The sequence below is a fragment of the Zalophus californianus genome, chromosome 16, assembly GCF_009762305.2.
Source record: "Zalophus californianus isolate mZalCal1 chromosome 16, mZalCal1.pri.v2, whole genome shotgun sequence".
NCBI lineage: Eukaryota > Metazoa > Chordata > Mammalia > Carnivora > Otariidae > Zalophus > Zalophus californianus.
This window is the reverse complement of record NC_045610.1, coordinates 45,906,213-45,927,772: the sequence shown is the minus strand read 5'-3', so window position 1 is coordinate 45,927,772 and position 21,560 is coordinate 45,906,213. Positions and strand designations below refer to the sequence as shown.

The 21,560-nt window shown below is 43.9% G+C and overlaps 1 protein-coding gene across 1 annotated transcript in view; it reads right to left on the bottom strand.

Moving 5' to 3' along the window:
• Window positions 1-1,280: 1,280 nt before the first annotated feature.
• Window positions 1,281-21,560, bottom strand: part of ITGB3 (integrin subunit beta 3) — a 59,095-nt gene continuing 38,815 nt past the window's right edge. Inside the window, exons 11-15 of the mRNA XM_027626193.2 lie at window positions 20,888-21,110; window positions 19,872-19,972; window positions 17,655-17,774; window positions 5,735-5,901; window positions 1,281-4,149 (exon numbers count right to left, since the gene is read on the bottom strand). Of these exons, the coding sequence (XP_027481994.1) occupies window positions 4,084-4,149; window positions 5,735-5,901; window positions 17,655-17,774; window positions 19,872-19,972; window positions 20,888-21,110 (677 nt within the window). The 3' untranslated portion in view covers window positions 1,281-4,083. The remainder of the gene's footprint in view (window positions 4,150-5,734; window positions 5,902-17,654; window positions 17,775-19,871; window positions 19,973-20,887; window positions 21,111-21,560) is intronic.

Below are 21,560 nucleotides of genomic sequence, written 5' to 3'. Positions count from 1 at the left end.
TGTACATTATGTAAGGAATGCAAGACTCAAAGGCAAAGATTGAGTGTCCTGTAAAGTAACTTCAATCCCACACTATTGAGGCTCAGTACATTTTAAATAGCAAAGTGAAGTTACAAATTCTAAAGTCTTAGGCTATAGAATGATAGTGCAAATAATGAAGATATTGATCCCATCCCCTGTGAATAAAAGTTCTTCTTAGATGCCTGCCAGGGATCCTGTTAGTTGTTGTTTTTGCCTGTGATTTTGATCTATTATTTCTTTTAGTTTTTCATGGGAATTGGTGGCTGACACAGAACCCAAGAAGCCTTTGATCACTTAACTTGGAAAATGGATCAAAAGCAGATTTTCATTTTATGTGGGTAGATATTTGGTTTTCTTAATCTACCAGCCAAGCTCTGTTCATAATTTTTAGTAACTGAGCTCACTTACTGCAAACTTATTAAGCCAGAAGGATAGGTATGTGACTCTTTATGTCAGTGGTTCTTTTTTTTTTTTAAAGATTTTATTTATTTATTTGACAGAGAGAGACACAGCTAGAGAGGGAACACAAGCACGGAGAGTGGGAGAGGAAGAAGCAGGCTTCCTACGGAGCGGGGAGCCCGAGGTGGGGCTCGATCCCAGGACCCTGGGATCATGACCTGAGCCGAAGGCAGACGCTTAACGACTGAGCCACCCAGGCGCCCCAGTGTCAGTGGTTCTTAGACTGGAGTATGCCACAGAATCACCAGGAAGGCTTACTGAAAGAGAATGCTGGGCTCCACTCTCAGGTTTTCTGAGTTAGTAGTTCTGGGGTGTGGCCTTTGCATTTTCATTACCAACAATGTTAGTAAACTAAAAATTCCCATATGATACAGAGGCCACTCGTCCTGGGACCACCCTCTGAGACTTAATTCCTTAAATAAAAGTTGGGCACTTAAATGATCCTGTAAATAATTTGCCATTAAGCCTTTATTGTACCGATTTATGCCTCCTGCAAACAAAACCAAGGCTAAATTGACAGTCTGTTCTATTGAGGTTGCACAAGTTCTAAAAAATCCCCAATTAAAAAGCAAAACAACTCTAACTTAGAGCGTAATAACCTACTGACTTTGAAAATGTTATTAAAGTCTAAAGAAAAACTCTGGTTTCTGAACCGAACTTCAGTTCCCATAGCAGTCATCATTCGGTTACATTTGGAAACATGCTTGTTCTAAAATAATCATTTTTGAGGCAATGACACTTACTCTTTTCACCCAAAGAAAACAGAAAGTACAACACAGGAAGAACTGGGCAGCCTTAGGTCAATTCATTTTGGAAAGTACATTTAATTCACTGTTGCACAACTCAAACAGAGGGGGTGGTTGGGAAGTCAGGAAGGCACTTAAGTCATTTCAACCAGGAATACTTAACAAAGCGAAGAATCTTGAAATCATGGATGGCCTAAGAATATCTGAGAGGTAAAGAACTGACTCCTTATGTGACAATTTGTCAGGAATGTTCAAAGCTTCCCGTTACTGTCCACCGATCCTGAGACTGAACATAAATTATCTCCAGATGAGCTGAGCATGAATAACCTTTTGGGGCTGTGCCAATGCCAAAATACTATTTAGACGTTCACCCTACATGAGGCCAGAACTGACTGCACTTTGTTATCTCGTGAACAGGTCCCCCCACATACAGACAAAGGCTTAGAAGCCTTGTTCCAGAAGCTCAGACAAGAGTCCTACCAGGTTTTTTTTTATCTTTTAAATATGTGTTCTTCCTCCTTTGATACAATTTCTTCATACAAACCATCTTATCTAAAGAAAATGTCCAACTACTACTCTAATGGACTCTTGTCTCAGTAGGCAAAAGGTATAGTTAGGTTTGAAACTTCTTGGATTCAACCCTCAACTGTACTACCATCCCCTTCAGTAAACAGTAATCCATGGATGAGACAAGGCTCAGTCATTTGCCCCATTCCTAATTCCAAAAGCTTATTCTCAATGTTAACCCACGGATACAGAATACATATTTCAGCTACTTCTTATAGATGCCTTTTCCTTATATGTGGATGCAAATGTGTGCAAAGTGAAATAAGAAATAATAAACTAAGTGGAGCTTGAGTGCTACATCAGGAGATGTAACTGCTAACAAATGTCAGGGAAGGGGCTCTGAGAGAGGATAAAATGAGGCTCTTTTGTTGAGAAAGGTGATGTGGAATGACATCTGCTCTTGCCAAAGCCAGGTCTCTCAGATCTCCCAACTAAAACAACAAACAGTAACATCTCACAGAATCTTGACTCCATGCTTGATGCCACAGGAAGTCCCAGCATCTTAGAATATCAACACCAAAAGAGACCTTCTAGAGTGACTGGTCCAGACCTATCATTTTCCAGACTAGAAAATTGGGCCCCAAGGAGAAGAAAGAGACTCGCCTTAATTAAGGTTAAAGATTCCTTAGCTGCAACACTGAGGCCAGGACTTAGATTTTCTGATCATCAGACCACTGTCTACAGGTCCTTCCCTTTTTCTTGATGGAATGGGGGTAAGGATGGTTGTTAATGTTAGACTAAGGTAAACACCAATGGAGCAAACAGCTATGGCTAGGAAAAAAGAACTGCCTGTATCCCACCTCCTCAGAAAAGGTCCAGCATGCCCATGGGTCCATCACCACAGGCTTCCAGGATGAGAGAGCCCTTACAGACCCAGCAACAGAGCAGCAACTTCCTATGAATGACACCAAGTGGGAGGGTCTATATCCAGTCCAAGTCTGTGTGGGTTTTTTTTTTTTAACACTCTTCTTCCTCACCACCAAATAAAGTTACAAATATAATGCAAGTGTGGTTATATACATACTCCTTTAGATTAAGCAAGCCTCATCACGGTTTCAGGTGACCCAATGAGAAAAATAAAATAAAATTGCACTTCTGGCCTCTCGGATTAAAGACTGAGTTAAAATGAGGTTGCCCAGCCCACAGGAGAATAGGCCACACATGCTGATACAACTGACCCAGCATTCCAAATGTGGCACTTATGCCCAGCAGACTCGGAGAGGCATGAGAACGATTCCTTCACCCAAGGACAGCCAAGAGGTAGATAAATGAAATCAGCCGCATGGATGGATGGATGTAGCACACAGAAGCACCAGGTTGGGTGTGTGGAGGTGCCCTGGACCAGGGGCGGAGGGCCTGAAGGGTGGGGCCAGACCACTGGCTCTAATCACAGCACTCTCCCTGGGAGGAGAAGTGGTCATGAAAGAAATCCCCAGGATGGAGCAAATGTCTACAGCAGTGGGAGTGTGGAAGTAGAAGGTAGAGAAGCAATGCTGGTCTAAAGGTGACGCACTTCTTCTAAAGGAACTTCTAGGGTGGAGCTGCCGATGAGACAAATATGAAGGGTGATGATGATGAACTGGGAGACCGTGGCACATTCATCCAGGCCATGCATGACCCCTGAGTGGCCCTACCATCCTCACTCCCCCAGAACTGCTAGCAAGAACTCCCCTCATGAGAGAACCATACTGGATTGAGGTGATGGCAAAAGGCACAGGCAACTCTGAAAGTTCAGCTTGCCTCCAATTTCTCCTTCAGCCTGAGGGAAGGGAAAGGAGATAAAGGCCCAGATGACACAACAAGGCTTCCAAGCCCAGCAGTTGCTATCAGGGCTCCTGAGCATCAGGCCCAAGAACCATGAACTCAAAGTAGAGTCAAGGTCCCTTCCTCTGGAATGGGAAGCTCAGCCCTGCCCTCCTCTTCAGGAAGAAATGGCTGGAAAAAGAAAGCTGGCTTCTCACTGAGGTAATGTAGAACACCTGCTCAGCTGTGTCAGTCACCCTCAGGTTAAGCAGGAAGAATCCCTGAAGGAGGCATTCTGTGGACGGCTGAGGAGCTCCGCTTACCTGGGACATACCACAAGTTTTAAATTACACATTCCCCCACACGCAGCACACTCACACGGACACACGCACGGGAACCCACACTTCCACAGACTGATGTTCTTCCGAACCACCCCGCACCCAGCCCCCAATCCCGCCCCACAGATATCGTTCCCTGTAAACATGACAGCAGAGATGTCCACAATTCTGGGACAGCCTGATAGTGATCTGAGGATGACTCCTTGTCATTAAGTGCCCCGGTAGGTGATATTGGTGAAGGTGGATGTGGCCTCTTTGTACAGTGGGTTGTTGGCCTGTGGAGAGAACAGAGAAGCAGTGAATTCCTCACCTCTCCCTTACCCTCAAGGATTACATTTCGTCTGAAAAGTCTACCCAAGACACCCTTCTCTGGGATATACCATTGACGAACCACTTAATGCTCATTGTACCCCATATTCACCCTTAAGATGGGAATGGATAGGAAATAAGAGCAGAGAGAAGATGGAAAGCCATCCTACTGCTATTTCTAAGGGGCTGAATCCAGCCCATTATTTTTTGGGGGATCACCAAACATTTCAGGATCTCTTTTTGCCAGTATCGATTTCTTGCCTCTCTCCTGAACACTCTCTTTTGCCCTTCTCCCCATTTTTCCTTCCTTGTGACCATGCTGGGGGAAGTGGGCAGAGATGGGAAATGTAGCAGGTGGTAGCTGAAACCGAGAGGACAGCTTTTGCTCAAAATAATTTTAATTTGTTCTCATCTCATCCCTCCAAGCACTACCCACAAATTATCATGTTAGCAAGAAAAAATAAACCCTCACTGGGTTTCCCAAATTCTTTTCTTTTCTTTTCTTTTTTTTTTAAGATTCATTCACTTATTTGGAGGGGGCAGGGGTAGAGAGAGAGAGTCTCAAGCCTCCCCCTGGACATGCATGGAGTTAAATAGCCATTTGGAAGGTCCAGAAAAAAGTTAAAATGTGGAAGATGAACCAAAGAAGAACAGAGTAAAATTAAGTATACAGAAAGTTCTCAGTAGATGATTGTTTCATTTAATTCTATCAGGATAAACTGCAGGGAGGATATTTTTTTAAGATTTTATTTATTTATTCATTTGACAGAGAGAGAGAGAGTGAGCACAAGTGGAGGGAACAGCAGAGGGAGAGGGAGAAGCAGACTCCCTGCTGAGCAGGGAGCCCAACAAGGGGCTCGATCCCAGGACCCTGGGATAATAACCTGAGCTGAAGGCAGACGCCTAACTGACTGAGCCACCCAGGCACCCCAAGGATATTTTTTAAGAGGCTGGCCCAAAAAGTAATTCCTATCATAACTTAATTCCCTCCCATAATCGGGGTTAGCTGCTTAAGCTCGCTGTGCTGTTTCCTTACCTATAAAATGGGAAAAATAATGCTGCCTCCTATCTAGGGCTGTTACAGGGATGGAAGAAGTTAATACCTAAAAATCATTTAGAACAGTTCCTAGTATATGGTGAATCCTCAGCAAAAGTTAGCTCTTTTTTTTTTAATTTCCTGTTTGTGTTTAATGCTTTGGACTTCATCCGTATATAATGTATTATATGTTCTCAGTGTAGGATTCTCAAGTTTGTCCTATCTTCTTCAACTGGAGAAGTCTCTTTTTCATTGCATCAGTGTCCAGAGCAGAGCTGGGCCCTACCTGTGTTCAGTCAGTACTCACTGACATGATTCATCGTCACTATGTGGTAGAGAGAGAATCGGGTGGTTTCCAGGTATAATAAGGACAATGGGACCATCTCCTAATTTCCAGAACAGAGGCTAACTGGGAAATTATGGGCTAGCTGAACCTGGCCACCCTATGCATCTGCAGCTTCCACTTGAGGCTCTCAAACCAATGACTTGAGAAAATGCCCAGCCCAGCCTCTTACTGTGTCCCATTTTGCTCTGGCTCTCTCTTCCTCAAATTTAGCAAACTCCTTCCGGTCATGGATGGTGATGAGGAGCTTCCAGATGAGCAGAGTAGCAAGGCCGATGAGCAAAATGGCCCCCATCACTGAAAGCAGGACCACCAGGATGTCAGGACCCTTGGGACACTCTGTCAGGAGAGAGCACAGAGCAGAGAGGTTGTGAATGTAGCAGGAATCACTTAAACTGGCTAGGAATAGATCTTCTTGACCAAGAAAGAAATTACTAGAAAGTTCTCTAAAGGAAACAGGACTTAGGAAATACACCAACTAATTTTTTAAAGGAGGGGGTGCCGATCTTTAAGACAGCAGTAATCTGTCCTGAGTGGTTTAAGTCAGAGGTCATAAGCAGGTCACCCCTGGCAGAATTGAACCTATGTAAGTGTTCATTAAAAATCTGATTTTATGTTAACTGCACTGGAGTTAAAATAAAAACTTAATAAAAAATTTTGATTTTGTTGGCAACATTGAATAATCAGGAGAGTCTCCCCCCTGAAATTTCAGATTCTTCTTTTTCTCTTTAGAAAAAAAAATCAAAAGGTCTGGAAACACTGAACCCACAGGGCAGCCCTGGTGAGATGGGAGGAGAAGCTGTCCCCATTAGATGGGACACATTTTCTAGTTTGCCAGAGTTCTCACCACCCTCTTTTCTCCACTAAACAGAGGCAACAGGTAACATCATTGAGGCCATGCTACCTTGAGCTCTGGAGTTAGCCTGCCTGGGTTCAAATCCTGGCTTACCACTTACTTTGCTATGGGACCTTCGATAAATTATTTCACTTTTGTGGGTGTCTGTTTCCTATTTCTCCATTTATTTAAAGAACTCAGAAGACTGCCTGGCACAAACTCAGTGCTCAATAAATATCAGCTACTGTTCGTACTGGCCTTCCTGTTATATATGACTGTTTTCACTAAGTTATGTACCTAGCTCCTGTAGGCATTTGTTACCCTGATTTAGATATGTATATCCCTGAGGGCTGGAAACCTAATGACCTTGTTAGCACACTTAGAGACCAGGAGGCCTGCCAACCAAGAGAATATTTCAGGCTCCTTCCCAAAATATTTCGTCATCTAAAATCTCAACCCTATTGAGAGCTGACTTCCTGTTCAAACCCAGTCAACAACCAACACAGACAGAGGTGCGTCACCCTTCTGAGGGCCAAGCTGAGTGTGCTCCACAGAGCTCTGCTTCCCATAAACCACAGATGTCTGATGGGTGACCTCACTCCAGTGACTTCTCAGGTGTTATGTAATTAGGTGTTTGGATATATGAATATTGATGGGTCTGGAGAGGAGGTCACACCCACTTTCCACACTGTCTCCCACCTTCTTCTCTAAACATATACTCTGTGCTCACCACACATGACCCAAAAACAACCACCAACACAAACCCAAGCTGGCTTTTTCCCAAGCCACCAAATTATAACCTGTCTGTAATTAAAGAAGCATCTGCAGAGAGGCTCTGAGGTCCCAGTGTCTGAGTTCCCAGGAGTGAAGGGTCCCAGTTCTTCCGGGAAAAACAATTACAAAGCCTCTGGAAGATAGGGCTGACCCTCAAACCTCAGAGTAAAATCTCTTCAATTCTGTATGCCAGTATGGACAGGACAGGTGGAATGTCAAGAGATCTTCAGGGAAAAGCATCTGTTAAGCATTTGTCCTTAAGGGGGTGGATGGCAGGCTTCCTGGAAGCAGAGGACAAGATCAGGTAGTCTCTAGAGAGCTCTCCTAGCCACAGTGATGAGGACCCGTGGTGGGGACCTGAAGTCAAGAAAGATTGGGTGGGGGCGCCTGGGTGGCTCAGTTGGTTAAGCGACTGCTTTCGGCTCAGGTCATGATCCTGGAGTCCCTGGATCAAGTCCCGCATCGGGCTCCCTGCTCAGCAGGGAGTCTGCTTCTCCCTCTGACCCTCCCCCCTCTCATGTGCTCTCTCTCTCTCTCTCTCTAATAAATAAATAAAATCTTTAAAAAAAAAAGATTGGGTGGGACTAGCAGATTATACAAAAGTATAGGAAGTTCAGTTAAATGTGAATTTCAGATAAACAATGAATAACTTTTTAGCCTAAGTATGTACTAAATATTGCATGGTATATACTGTATTTTCCAGGAAACCCTATGTGAGAGTGATGAGGACCCAGCTCAGGGGATCCCACTCTGTGCGGGCTGAACACCACCCAGCCAATGCCAAGCCCTTTGGTAGTGCTCTCTCTACTGCCCTGAAATGGTCCAGCCCTTCAGGGAGAGCATCTACAAGGGCATGAGATAGAGAAGAGAATGAGAATAATCCTCTATACTCCAGGACCTCAACTGCTACATTCTGCTTGAAGCCAGAGCACCTGAAAATGGTTGGAGGTGGTGGGTGAGAGGAGAGGCAGAACTTGGAATTCCGGGGCAACAAGATATTAAATGTAGGTCTAGGATCCCATTTCCCAATGTAGAGGAAGGGGTCCACATCAGAAAAGTTACCCCCCCTCCCAGGGTTATTTGTACCAGCTCAGGTTATCACCATCTTTATTCCCCACAACTCCAGGTAAGGAGATCCAGTCTAAGAACAACAAGCCAAAAGATTTTGGTAAGTGATATAGCAGAAGCATCAGTAAGGATTATTACAGCAAAGACATAAAGTAATGTTAAACCCAAAAGCAAGAACATACCACCCTTCTGAAAGGAGAAAGGACAAAGGTACAGATATGGTGGGTGTAGAAAAATCCATGAAATGTGTTAACACAGGTAGATGGGAAAGTGTGGGGGGTCATGGCCAAATAATCCACATCTGCTCCTCCACAGATACATATCCAGACTCTTCCCTTTCCCCTTCCCATGTTAGCTTTCCCTTGAGTCAGTAAATAAAATGAAGGCCATACCCTTTCTTTACCACCCTTCTTCCTTCTAAAGGTGAGAGCCCTGCAAGTCTGGTGAACAATATCACAGATGGGGGCACCATGTTTCCTCTACCCATGGAGCCAACAACACCCTGGCTGACACAGGTGTAGCAGAGCTTCTTCCCCCTTTCGCCCCCTTCCTTCTCCAAGCAGCCCAAGTCCCCCTAGCAGGTACCGAGTGGTATACAAGCCTGCCTGTCTCCTAGGAATAATCAGTCCTATGAATTCACTCAAAAACCATTTATCAAGTGTCTTCTCTGTCAATGATTGAGCCAAGTATGGATATAATGATAGATAAGACAGTCCCTGTGTTCATGGAGCTTGTGATCTACTGAGGGGGATGGGTGATGAAAGAAGCAATTTAATGGTGCGATGAAGGCACTTCTAAGGGAAGCACAGCTGCTCGGAGCCCCCAACCGAATCAGCAGCATGGATGCCGGAGGAGGTCTGAGAAGGCTCATTGAGGGAAGTGATGTGTCCAAAACAGAGGCACTTAAATACTGGGGTGTTTCACAATTGCCAGGAGCACTAATCAAGAACACAGAGGCTCATGGAAGTAGGACGGGGCTCAGGACTCTGGGTTCTTTTTAACAAGGGGGAACATACAAAAGTTTGAGACCCACTTTCCTAAAGCAGGGGCCAGCAAACTATGGTCTGGGAGCCAAATGTGGCTTGCCATTTGTTTTTGTAAATATGCTTAGGCTCGTGCATTAAATATATGCTGCTTTCCTGTTACAATGGCAGAGGAGTCATGGCAGAGACCACATGGCCCACAAAGCCTAAAATATTTAACATCTGGCCCTTTGCAGAAAGAGTTTGCTGGACCCTGGTCTGAAGAAAGATCTGAAGAAATTCCTACAGCTGTTAAGAATGTCAAGCAACCGGGGGGCGGAGCAAGATGGCAGAGGAGTAGGAGACCTGGATTTCGTCTGGTCTCAGGAATTCAGCTGAATAGGGATCAAACCATTCTGAACACCTACGAACTCAACAGGAGATCGAAGATAAGAATAGTAACAACACTCTGAACAGAAAAGCGACCACTTTCTGGAAGGTAGGACGTGCGGAGAAGTGAATCCAAGGCGATATTCGGGAGGATAGATGGCGGGGGAGGGGGCCTCCGACGGCCGCTTCTGGCAAGTGCTAGAGCCCCGGAGGACAAAGTCAGAACTTTTAGAAGTCGGCTCTGCTGAGGGACGTCGCTCCAGCGGCTAAGCGGGGGTGGGAGGGGTACCCTCGCGGGACAGTGTGGTCTCAGGACCCTCGGGGTCACAGAAAGACCGGGGGTGCCTGAGTGCGGCAGAGCTCCCAGGTATCGGAGCGGGGAAGCTGGCTGCAGAGACGGAGCCGAGGCACGGGCTCTCAGCTCGGGGTGGCCATAAACTGTGATCCACGGCCCAGTCGGGCCACTGCTCCTCCAGCAGGGACCCAACAAGCGGCAGAGTCGGGGATACTCCCCTTCCTCCCCCGGGAGGAGCGGCGCGGGAGCACACCGCAGGGATCTGCTGGGTTTGGAGACTCCACAAGGGGTCGGGTGCCAGAGATAGAAACGCTCGGTCACAGGCCGGGTGAGCACGGAGTGCGGCCGGAGACCAGGGAGATGGGAGTGACTGCTTTTCTCTGGGGGCGCACTGAGGAGTGGGGCCCCGAGTTCTCGGCTCCTCCAGGCGGAGATTGGGAGGCCGAATTTTTCTTTTTCCCTTTTTCAAACAACATCTTATCAATCCCTTTTTTAAAAAAAATATTTTCTATTTTTCATTTTTAGAGTCATATTTTTATCCCTTCATAGTAGTTACCCTTATTTTTGGCAAATATATATAAGTTGTTCTCTCTTTAAAATTTTGAAATACAATTTCTTCTAACAGATCAAAATATACCCTAAATCACTAGTGTATGGCTTTGTTCTATTCTTCTGCCTGATCACATTCTCTCCCTTTTTTTTCTTTTTAAATCTTCTTTCTTTTTAAAAACCTACTTCTTATCAATTCCTTTTATAAAATCTTTTATACTTTTCATCTTTACAGTCATCTGCCATCCCTTCATTGTATCAACCCTTATTTTGTACATATATGTCTTTCTTCCTTTAAAATTTTAGCAGGCACTTTCTCCTAACAGACCAAAATATGCCTAAAACCTAGTGTGTGGCACTGATCTATGCACTAGCCTGATCATATTTGATCATATTCTGTTTTTTTTTTGTTTTGTTCTGTTTTTGTTTTTATCTTTTTCTTTTTCTTTTTTTTTTTTTCTCTCTTCTTTCTTTCCCTTTCTTGTCCCCTGGTTTCAGGTCTTTTCTGATTTGTATAGAGTATATTTGCTGGAGACATTGTTAACCTGTTAGCATTCGGTTCTCTCATTGATCTGTTCTCCTCTGGACAAAATGACAAGACGAAAAAAATCACCTCAGCAAAAAGAACAAGAGATAGTACCGTCAGCCAGGGACCTACTCAATACAGACATTAGTACGATGTTGGACCTAGAGTTCAGAATCATGACTTTAAAGATACTAGCTGGGCTTGAAAAAAGTGTAGAAGTAATTAGAGAAACCCTTTCTGGAAAAATAAAAGAACTAAAATCTAACCAAGTCGAAATCAAAAAGGTTATTAATGAGGTGCAATCAAAAATGGGGGCACTAACTGCTAGGATAAATGAGGCAGAAGAGAGAATCAGTGATATAGAAGACCAAATGATGGAAAATAAAGAGGCTGAGAAAAAGAGAGAGAAACAACTACAGGATCACGAGGGCAAAATTCAAGAGATAAGTGATACAATAAGATGAAACAACATTAGAATAATTGGGATCCCAGAAGAAGAAGAAAGAGAGAGAGGGGCAGAAGGCATATTGGAGCAAATTATAGCAGAGAACTTCCCTAATGTGGGGAAGGAAACAGGCATCAAAATCCAGGAGGCACAGAGAACCCCTCTCAAAATCAATAAAAATAAGAACACCCGGACATCTAATAGGACAACTTACGAGTCTCAGAGACAAAGAGAAAATCCTGAAAGCAGCTCGGGAGAAGAGATATGTAACCTACAATGGTAGAAACATTAGATTGGCAACAGACCTATCCACAGAGACCTGGCAGGCCAGAAAGGACTGGCATGATATCTTCAGAGCACTAAACGAGAAAAATATACAGCCAAGAATACTATATCCAGCTAGGCTATCATTGAAAATAGATGGAGAGATAAAAAGCTTCCAGGAGAAACAAAAACTAAAGAAATTTGCAAACACGAAACCAGCCCTACAAGAAATATTGAAAGAGGTCCTCTAAGCAAAAAGAGAGCCTAAAAGCAGCATAGATCAGAAAGGAACACAGACAATATACAGTAACAGTCACCTTACAGGCAATACAATGGCACTAAATTCATATCTTTCAATAGTTACCGTGAATGTAAATGGGCTAAATGCCCCAATCAAAAGACACAGGCTATCAGATTGGATTAAAACACAAGACCCATCAATATGCTGTCTGCAAGAGACTCATTTAGACCCAAAGACATCCCCAGATTGAAAGTGAGGGGGTGGAAAACCATTTACCATTCTAATGGACACCAAAGGAAAGCTGGGGTGGCAATCCTTATATCAGACAAATTAGATTTTAAAACAAAGACTGTAATAAGAGATGAAGAAGGACACTATATCCTACTTAAAAGGTCGATCCAACAAGAAGATCTAACAATTGTAAATATCTATGCCCCTAACGTGGGAACAGCCAATTATATAAGGCAATTAATAACAAAAGCAAAGAAACACATTGACAACAATACAATAATAGTGGGGGACTTTAACATCCCCCTGACTGAAATGGACAGATCATCTAAGGAAAAGATCAACAAGGAAATAAAAACTTTAAATGACACACAGGACCAAATGGACTTTATAGACATATTCAGAACATTCCATCCCAAAGCAACAGAATACACATTCTTCTCTAGTGCCCATGGAACATTCTCCAGAATTGATCACATCCTAGGTCACAAATCAGGTCTCAACCGGTACCAAAAGATTGGGATCATTCCCTGCATATTTTCAGACCACAATGCTTTGAAACTAGAACTCAATCACAAGAGGAACGTCGGAAAGAACTCAAATACATGGAGGCTAACGAGTATCCTACTAAAGAATGAATGGGTCAACCAGGAAATTAAAGAAGAATTAAAAAAATTCATGGAAACCAATGAAAATGAAAACACAACTGTTCAAAATCTTTGGGATACAGCAAAGGCAGTCCTGAGAGGAAAGTATATAGCAATACAAGCCTTTCTCAAGAAACAAAAAACGTCTCAAATACACAACCTAACCCTACACCTAAAGAAGCTGGAGAAAGAACAGCAAATAAAGCCTAAACCCAGCAGGAGAAGAGAAATAATAAAGATCAGAGCAGAAATCAGTGAAATAGAAACCAAAAGAACAATAGAACAGATCAATGAAAGTAGGAGCTGGTTCTTTGAAAGAATTAACAAGATTGATAAACCCCTGGCCAGACTTATCAAAAAGAAAAGAGAAATGACGCAAATCAACAAAATCATGAATGAAAGAGGAGAGATCACAACCAACACCAAAGAAATACAAACAATTATAAGAACATCTTATGAGCAACTCTATGCCAGCAAATTATATAACCTGGAAGAAATGGGTGCATTCCTAGAGATGTATCAACTACCAAAATTGAACCAGGAAGAAATAGAAAACCTGAACAGACCTATAACCACCAAGGAAATTGAAGCAGTCATCAAAAATCTCCCAACAAACAAAAGCCCAGGGCCAGATGGCTTCCCAGGGGAATTCTATCAGACATTTAAAGAACAATTAATACCTATTCTCCTGAAACTGTTCCAAAAAATAGAAATGGAAGGAAAACTTCCAAACTCATTTTATGAGGCCACCATTACCTTGATCCCCAAACCAGACAAAGACCCCATCAAAAAGGAGAATTACAGACCAATATCCTTGATGAACATGGATGCAAAAGTTCTCACCAAAATACTAGCCAATAGGATCCAACAGTACATTAAAAGGATTATTCACCATGACCAAGTGGGATTTATCCCTGGGCTGCAAGGCTGGTTCAACATCTGCAAATCAATCAACATGATACAATACATTAACAAAAGAACAAGAATCTTATGATCCTCTCAATAGATGCAGAAAAAGCATTTGACAAAGTACAGCACCCTTTCTTGATCAAAACTCTTTAGAGTAGAGGGATAGAGGGTACATACCTCAATATCATAAAAGCCATCTATGAAAAACCCACAGCAAATATCATTCTCAATGGGGAAAAGCTGAGAGCTTTCCCCCTAAGGTCAGGAATGCAGCAGGGATGTCCACTCTCACCACTGCTATTCAACATAGTATTTGAAGTCCTAGCCACAGCAATCAGACAACAAAAAGAAATCAAAGGCATCCAAATTGGCAAAGAGGAAGTCAAACTCTCACTCTTTGCAGATGATATGATACTGTATGTGGAAAACCCAAAAGACTCCACCCCAAAACTGCTAGAACTTATACAGGAATTCAGTCAAGTAGCAGGATATAAAATCAATGCACAGAAATCAGTGGCATTCCTATACACCAACAACAAGACAGAAGAGAGACAAATCAAGGAGTCGGTCCCATTTACAATTGCACCCAAGACCATAAGATACCTAGGAACAAATTTAACCAAAGAGGCAAAGGATCTGTACTCAGAAAACTATAAAATACTCAGGAAAGAAATTGAAGAAGACACAGAGAAATGGAAAAACGTTCCATGCTCATAGATTGGAAGAACAAACATTGTGAAGATGTCAGTGCTACCTAGAGCAATCTACACATTCAGTGCAATCCCCATCAAAATACCATCCACTTTTTTCAAAGAAATGGAACAAATAATCCTAAAATTTGTATGGAACAAGAAGAGACCCCGAATACCCAGAGGAATATTGAAAAAGAAAAGCAAAGCTGGCGGCATCACAATTCCGAACTTCCAGCTCTATTACAAAGCTGTCATCATCAAGACAGTATGGTACTGGCACAAAAACAGACACATAGATCAATGGAACAATATCGAGAGCCCAGAAATGGACCCTCAACTCTATGGTCAACTCATCTTTGACAAAGCAGGAAAGAATGTCCAATGGAAAAAAGACAGTCTCTTCAACAAATGGTGTTGGGAAAATTGGACAGCCACATGCAGAAGAATGAAACTGGACCATTTCCTTACACCACACACAAAAATAGACTCCAAATGGTTGAAAGACCTAAACGTGAGACAGGAGTCCATCAAAATCCTAAAGGAGAACAGAGGCAGCAACCTCTTCGACCTCAGCCACAGCAACTTCTTCCTAGAAACATCGCCAAAGGCAAGGGAAGCCAGGGCAAAAATGAACTATTGGGATTTCATCAAGATAAAAAGCTTTTGCACAGCAAAAGAAACAGTCCACAAAACCAAAAGACAACCGACAGAATGGGAGAAAGTATTTGCAAATGACATATCAGATAAAGGGCTAGTATCCAAAATCTATAAAGAACTTATCAAACTCAATACCCAAAGAACAAATAATCCACTCAAGAAATGGGCAGACGACATGAACAGACATTTTTCCAAAGAAGACATCCAAATGGCCAACAGACCCATGAAAAACTGCTCAACATCGCTCGGCATCAGGGAAATCCAAATCAAAACCTCAAAGAGATACCACCTCACACCCGTCCGAATGGCTAAAATTAACAAGTCAGGAAACGACAGATGTTGGCGGGGATGTGGAGAAAGGGGAACCCTCCTACACTGTTGGTGGGAATGCAAGCTGGTGCAACCACTCCAGAAAACAGTATGGAGATTCCTCAAACAGTTGAAAATAGAGCTACCCTACAACCCAGCAATTGCACTACTGAGTATTTACCCCAAAGATACAAATGTAGGGATCTGAAGGGGTACGTGCACCCCAATGTTTATAGCAGCAATGTCCACAATAGCCAAAATTGTGGAAAGAGCCAAGATGTCCATCGACAGATGAATGGATAAAGAAGATGTGGTATATATACACAATAGTATATTATGCAGCCATCAAAAGGAATGAGATCTTGCCATTTGGAACGACGTGGATGGAACTGGAGGGTGTTATGCTGAGTGAAATAAGTCAATCAGAGAAAGACATGTATCATATGACCTCACTGATATGAGGAATTCTTAATCTCAGGAAACAAACTGAGGGTTGCTGGAGCGGTGGGGGTGGGAGGGAGGGGGTGGCTGGGTGATAGACATTGGGGAGGGTATGTGCTATGGGGAGCACTGTGAATAGTACAGGACTGATGAATCACAGATCTGTACTTCTGAAACAAATAATGCAACATATGTTAAGAAAAAAAAAGAAGAAGATAGCAGGAGGGGAAGAATGAAGGGGAGTAAGTCGGAGGGGGAGACGAACCATTAGAGACGATGGACTCTGAAAAACAAACTGAGGGTTCTAGAGGGGAGGGTGGTGGGGGATGGGTTAGCCTGGTGATGGGTATTAAAGAGGGCACATTCTGCGTGGAGCACTGGGTGTTATGCACAAACAATGAATCATGGAACACTACATCAAAAACTAATGATGTAATGTATGGTGATTAACATAACAATAAAAAATTATTAAAAAAAACTAATGATGTATTGTATGGTGACTAACATAACATAATAAAATTAAAAAAAAAAGAAAAGAAAAAAAAAAGAATGTCAAGCTACCAACTGACTTAGTCTCTGCGTTCAGACATTGTTCCTTCACTCCCAAAAGTTCCTGTCTAACCCTTGCCATAACATAGCCGTTGTCCCTCAGCAGTGTCATTATTGATTTACATGCCCCTCTCCCCCCGCCTGTGAGTGCCACATCTGCTTTATCTATTGTGATACTTCCAGCACCTAGTCCACTGCCTGATATATAATAAGTATTCGAAAATATTTTTCTAATGATTCACAGCTTAGTCTGTTGTTTAAGAGAAAGGAAGGAGACAGAGGAAGTAAGGGGAACCAAGCAAATCTACTGTGGTTAGATGGTGACAAGACTGCAGTTGGTCTGTGTGTATGATAGATGGGCTCCTCCTGCTTCCAGAGGGTCTTGACAGCAAGCACTCGCTTTTCAGTGTTCAGGGCACCTTGGGTGGGTGCCTCAAACCCGGCACCATGTCTCATGGTCAACCTGGTAAGGTCAACACCTCAAAGCATCAGGCCTTCCTCTGAAGCAGCAAGCAGTTTTCTCTTGGCAACCACCTAACTTTTAGTAGAGCAGATGTTGAACAGTCCTAGACTTTAAATTCCTTACCTCTTAACATTGTCACCTCAAAAAATGCCATGATATATTTTGTCCCTTCATGGGATCCATATCTACCTTCTTTTTATTTTAAGGTTTTATTTATTTATTTTAGAGAGAGAGAGAGCATGAGTGGATGGAGGGGCAGAGGGAGAGGGAGAGAGAGAATCTTTTTTTTAAATTTTTTATTGTTATGTTAATCACCATACATTACATCATTTGTTTTTGATGTAGTGTTCCATGATTCATTGTTTGTGCATAAAACCCATTGCTCCACGCAGAATGTGCCCTCTTTAATACCCATCACCAGGCTAACCCATCCCCCCACCCTCCTCCCCTCTAGAACCCTCAGTTTGTTTTTCAGAGTCCATCATCTCTCATGGTTCATCAGGGAAAGAGAATCTTAAACAGACTCCACGCTGAGTGCAGAGCTCAATGTGGGCTCAATCGCATGACCCTGAAATCATGACCTGAGCTACAATCAAGTCCGCCATTTAACCAACTGAGCTACCCAGGTACCCCTCTACCTTTTTCCTTTCCTTACCCACCTTCTTATTTTTCTATCTCCTCAATTAGCAAAGTCACTTTCTCACTAATATATGTATTTAAATATCACCCATACCCCAATGACAGGCCCTAACTTATCACTTGTAAGGTCAGTCTTAAACTGGCTGTTCTGTATAAGAGGAGCGATGGATGGAAATTACTGCCTAACATGGCCCTTAGGGTTCACTCACCTGGCTCTTCTACCACATAGAGAATGGACTTTCCACTCGAGTCTTCATAGTACTGGAATCTGACGACACAGTCATCCTCATTCTTGTATGTACAATTCACTGCATCCTTCCCAGTATCCTCTGAGGAAGGGAAAAAGATGGAAGAATGAAAAGCGAGTCAATTCCTGGACTATGGGGCCATCTCCAAGCCCCAGTTATGAGACTTCTGAGAAAGTATGCAACAGGAAACCCTATGCCTGACGTTAGGCAAGATGTCTAGATTTGAGATGGCCTGGCAATTACCTCTAGATGACCCTCTAGATGTATTTTGTCCCTCACAGGCCCTTTTTGGTTATTATTCCTTCCCCTGGAAGGGACATGACATAACACATTCCACGGTCTGATTCAAAGCCTGGCCCTCCCACCTGCCAGCTGTGTAATACTAGGGAAGTTACTTGATCTCATCAGCTCTCTCTTTCTTCATCTATAAAAGGAAAATGATACCCCACCTCACAAGGTTGGTAAAGAACTAAATGGCATAAAGTAAACAGTACCTAATACACAGTGGGTGTTCCCTTCCCTCTCTTTCCCTTCTCTGCTTACCCAACAATTCTTAATAATTCATTGACTCAGTCCCTATATTTCTTCAATTTCTGCTTCTGATCCAGTGCTCCTCTCAAGCCATCCCTTCTTCTCAGATTCCCATCACGTTTTGTAGGCTTCATCCCTTCTGATTCTGAAACCTCTTATTCTGACAGGGAAACGATAGATACCCCTCCATTAGCTGCACTATATCCTCCAGTGATGAAGCTGGATGGGTAAAACTGACACATGATGAGATTAAGCAAATGTCCCAAGGTTGCACCATAGGTGCATGATGGAGCAGGACTAGAAGTTGAGTCTCAGAGCACATCCTACAGACTTGAACTCAACAGGCCTTTAGAAAACCAGTGATATAAGAGTACAATGGAAAGGGTAGGATTTCCGGATTTAGTTCTAAGCTTAACTTGTTCGAGTAGATTATGTAACTTGCCTGAAATTCCATATCCTCATTTGTAAAATGAAGATAACAGTACTACAGTTCTACTTTACTAGGTTGTTGAGAAAAGGATAAGATGGTGGGTATGAAAGGGCACTTTTATAACTTTTATAAGTTATACAATTCCATACAAACAAGCATTCATTTTTATGATTATCATGGCATGGGGGGAGGAGGTACGAGAAATACTTATCAGGAAACCTGTGATATCCATCTGGTCTAGGTAATAAAAACATCTCACATTTCTCTCAGCAGTCTCTCCCCCCTGAGCTAATCATAGCATACACCCAGTCTCTTCCAGAGGAAAAGCTGTGTCTTCAAACACAATCCCCAAATCACTATCCTCACTCCCAGCCCCACCTCTAATATTAGCCAAAGGGCCCAGAGATCTGACCCTTTCTGTAAAACCCCCTGACAGAAGTTGACTGTGTCTTCCTGTGGCTCTCACTAAAAAACATGTTTCCTGCCTTCATGGGAGATGGCTATCTCAGGAAAGATTACCATCTCCCTGCTACCAGCCAATGCCTAGCTGACCCAGATAATCATATCAGATATGCTGACAGCAGCAAAGATTATCTCCTTCTAAGTCAAGGTAAAGTACAAACCAGAATAACTGCAAGCAAGAGTTTTGCTCCCCACTGTATTTTTATCTGTCTTATTCCAGGAAGGGCTCCATCATGAGTTTAGCTACAAATCCATAAAGGTAAAGGTTTCCCTCCAAACCAGCAAAGCAGTATGCCTGGGCACTGTTTAACACTCTTTGTTAAATAAACTCAGTAAATGCTTACTAGCTTCCTAAAATGATGCCTGTCACTCTGTGCCTCAGTTTCTTCATCTGTAAAATGGGATGCATTGTCTTCTTTTCCTTGAGTAGGTAAAGTTAGGGTCTGAAATCAGGCATACTTTAAAAGTTACTTGTAGGATCTTGCTGAGTCTGTGGGTGCTGGGAAGCAGAATGGTGAGGGACTGTGGAACCAATTAGTAGAGGTGCAGGAGGACTCAGGGAAGCCAGCTTTTATGGAGTGCCTAGCATGCATCAGGTCCGCACAACATGCCTTTGAGGTAGAAATTATTTTTCCATGTTACTGATGAGAGTTGGACAGGTTCTGGGGTTAACTGCACAATTTTAGAAGCTGTGTGTGTGTGTGTGTGTGTGTGTGTGTGTGTGTGTGTGCAACTCTGAGATACACTGAACTTACTAAGTTCCTTCACAGACTCAATTTCATCACGACAGTAACGGTTGCAGGTATTGTCCTCATGGAGGGCTCCTCGGTCAAATTTCTTACACTCCACACACTCCCTAAAAGAGAGAGGACACAGAGATTAAGACGAGGGAAGAACAAACTTACAAGGTTTCAGTCCGGCTCAGACCTCCATTCACCAGAAAGCTGCTCCACCTCAGAAAACAAACACCTGTACCACAATCCCGGGGGCCCAGAGGGTCAAGTCTGTGAGTTCAGGGTGGGAGGCCTGGCAGGCAGAGGGCCCCAGCACCCACATTAAACTTCTTCATGGCCCATCCGAGAGTATGACAGGAAGTGAAGCCTATGCCAGATTGGGGAGCCTTAAAGGCAGAACCGGTCATGTAATCTGGGAGCCCAGTGCAAAGGCAAATGTCAGGTCCCCTGTTTTAAAATGACTAAGAATTACAAGACAGGGCCAGCAGAGCTGTAAACCAAGTGTGGGGCCCTTCTAAGCACGGGGCACTGTACGGATGCACAGGTTGTGCACCCAAGAGTCCAGCCCTGCTTAAAGTGGGAAGAGAAATGGCAGGAGCATCCCCTGACCCCCAGATGAGTGAAGTACATACTTGTGACCTTCTCCCGTCTCACAGTGTCCTTCATAACTGCAGCCCCACATCTCCCACAGAATCAGAACATCAGCACAGGAACATTCCCCTGGAAGCTCCCTGGTTTAGCCTTCCTCCCAACTCAGGGATTCAGGATGCCAGCCCAGGAGAGCAGGTTTCTCCACCTGGAGTCCCCAGGGTACTACTTTGGCCCCTGCCTGGTTGGCTCTCCCTCCAACATTTCCCCAACTTTTCAGTGGAAAGAGGAAAGCGAGCCTCTTAGCCACAGGGGACTCCTCTACCTAAAGCTTTGGTGAGTAAGAGACAGACCCTGGAGGAGTGGGAGGGGGGTGGATACCAGCCTGGGAGACCCTCCCCCTCCTGCCAGCACCCTGCTCTCTCCAACTCACTTCTCAGCCCACTCACTTCTTAAAGGTGCAGGCATCGGGGCAGGTGGGGCACTTCTCGCAGGTGTCCCCGTAGGAGCCGGGCTGGATGCACACGCAGCTGCCGCACTCACACTTGCCGCGGCCGCTGCACAGCAACCCATTGCTGGACATGCAGGTGTCCGTGCGCGTGGTGCAGTTGCAGTAGTAGCCGGCCCAGTCCGAGTCACACAGGCAGTCCCCACAGCTGCACTGGCCATGGCCTGGAAGCACACAGCCCAAGGGGGCGGCAGCAGGTGAGGGTCCCCACCTCCCCCCGCCCTCCTCCTGCCGCCCCTCGTCAGCACCGCACTGAACGGTTCACCGCCTTTTATGCTTTCTCTCCATCCTCCCCGGGCCAAATCCACTGCCTGTCCTGTGTTCTCCTAGCGTTTACATGGACATTTTAACCCTTACGATCAGCCCATTTGCTTGCCTATCTATTTCTCCTTCTAGACTGTGAGCTCCACGATGGGAGAAGACATATCAGTTTGTCCACCAGGAGTGATTAGCATAACATCTGAAACACAGGAGGCAGGCAATTAATGTTTTGCTTATTGATTCATTTACTCAACAAACACTGCTTGAGCTCACACTGGGCACCAGAGATTCGTCAGTGAACAAGACAGGCAAGGTCCCTATGGCCCTGGAGCTTATGTCCTAGCTAAATTCCT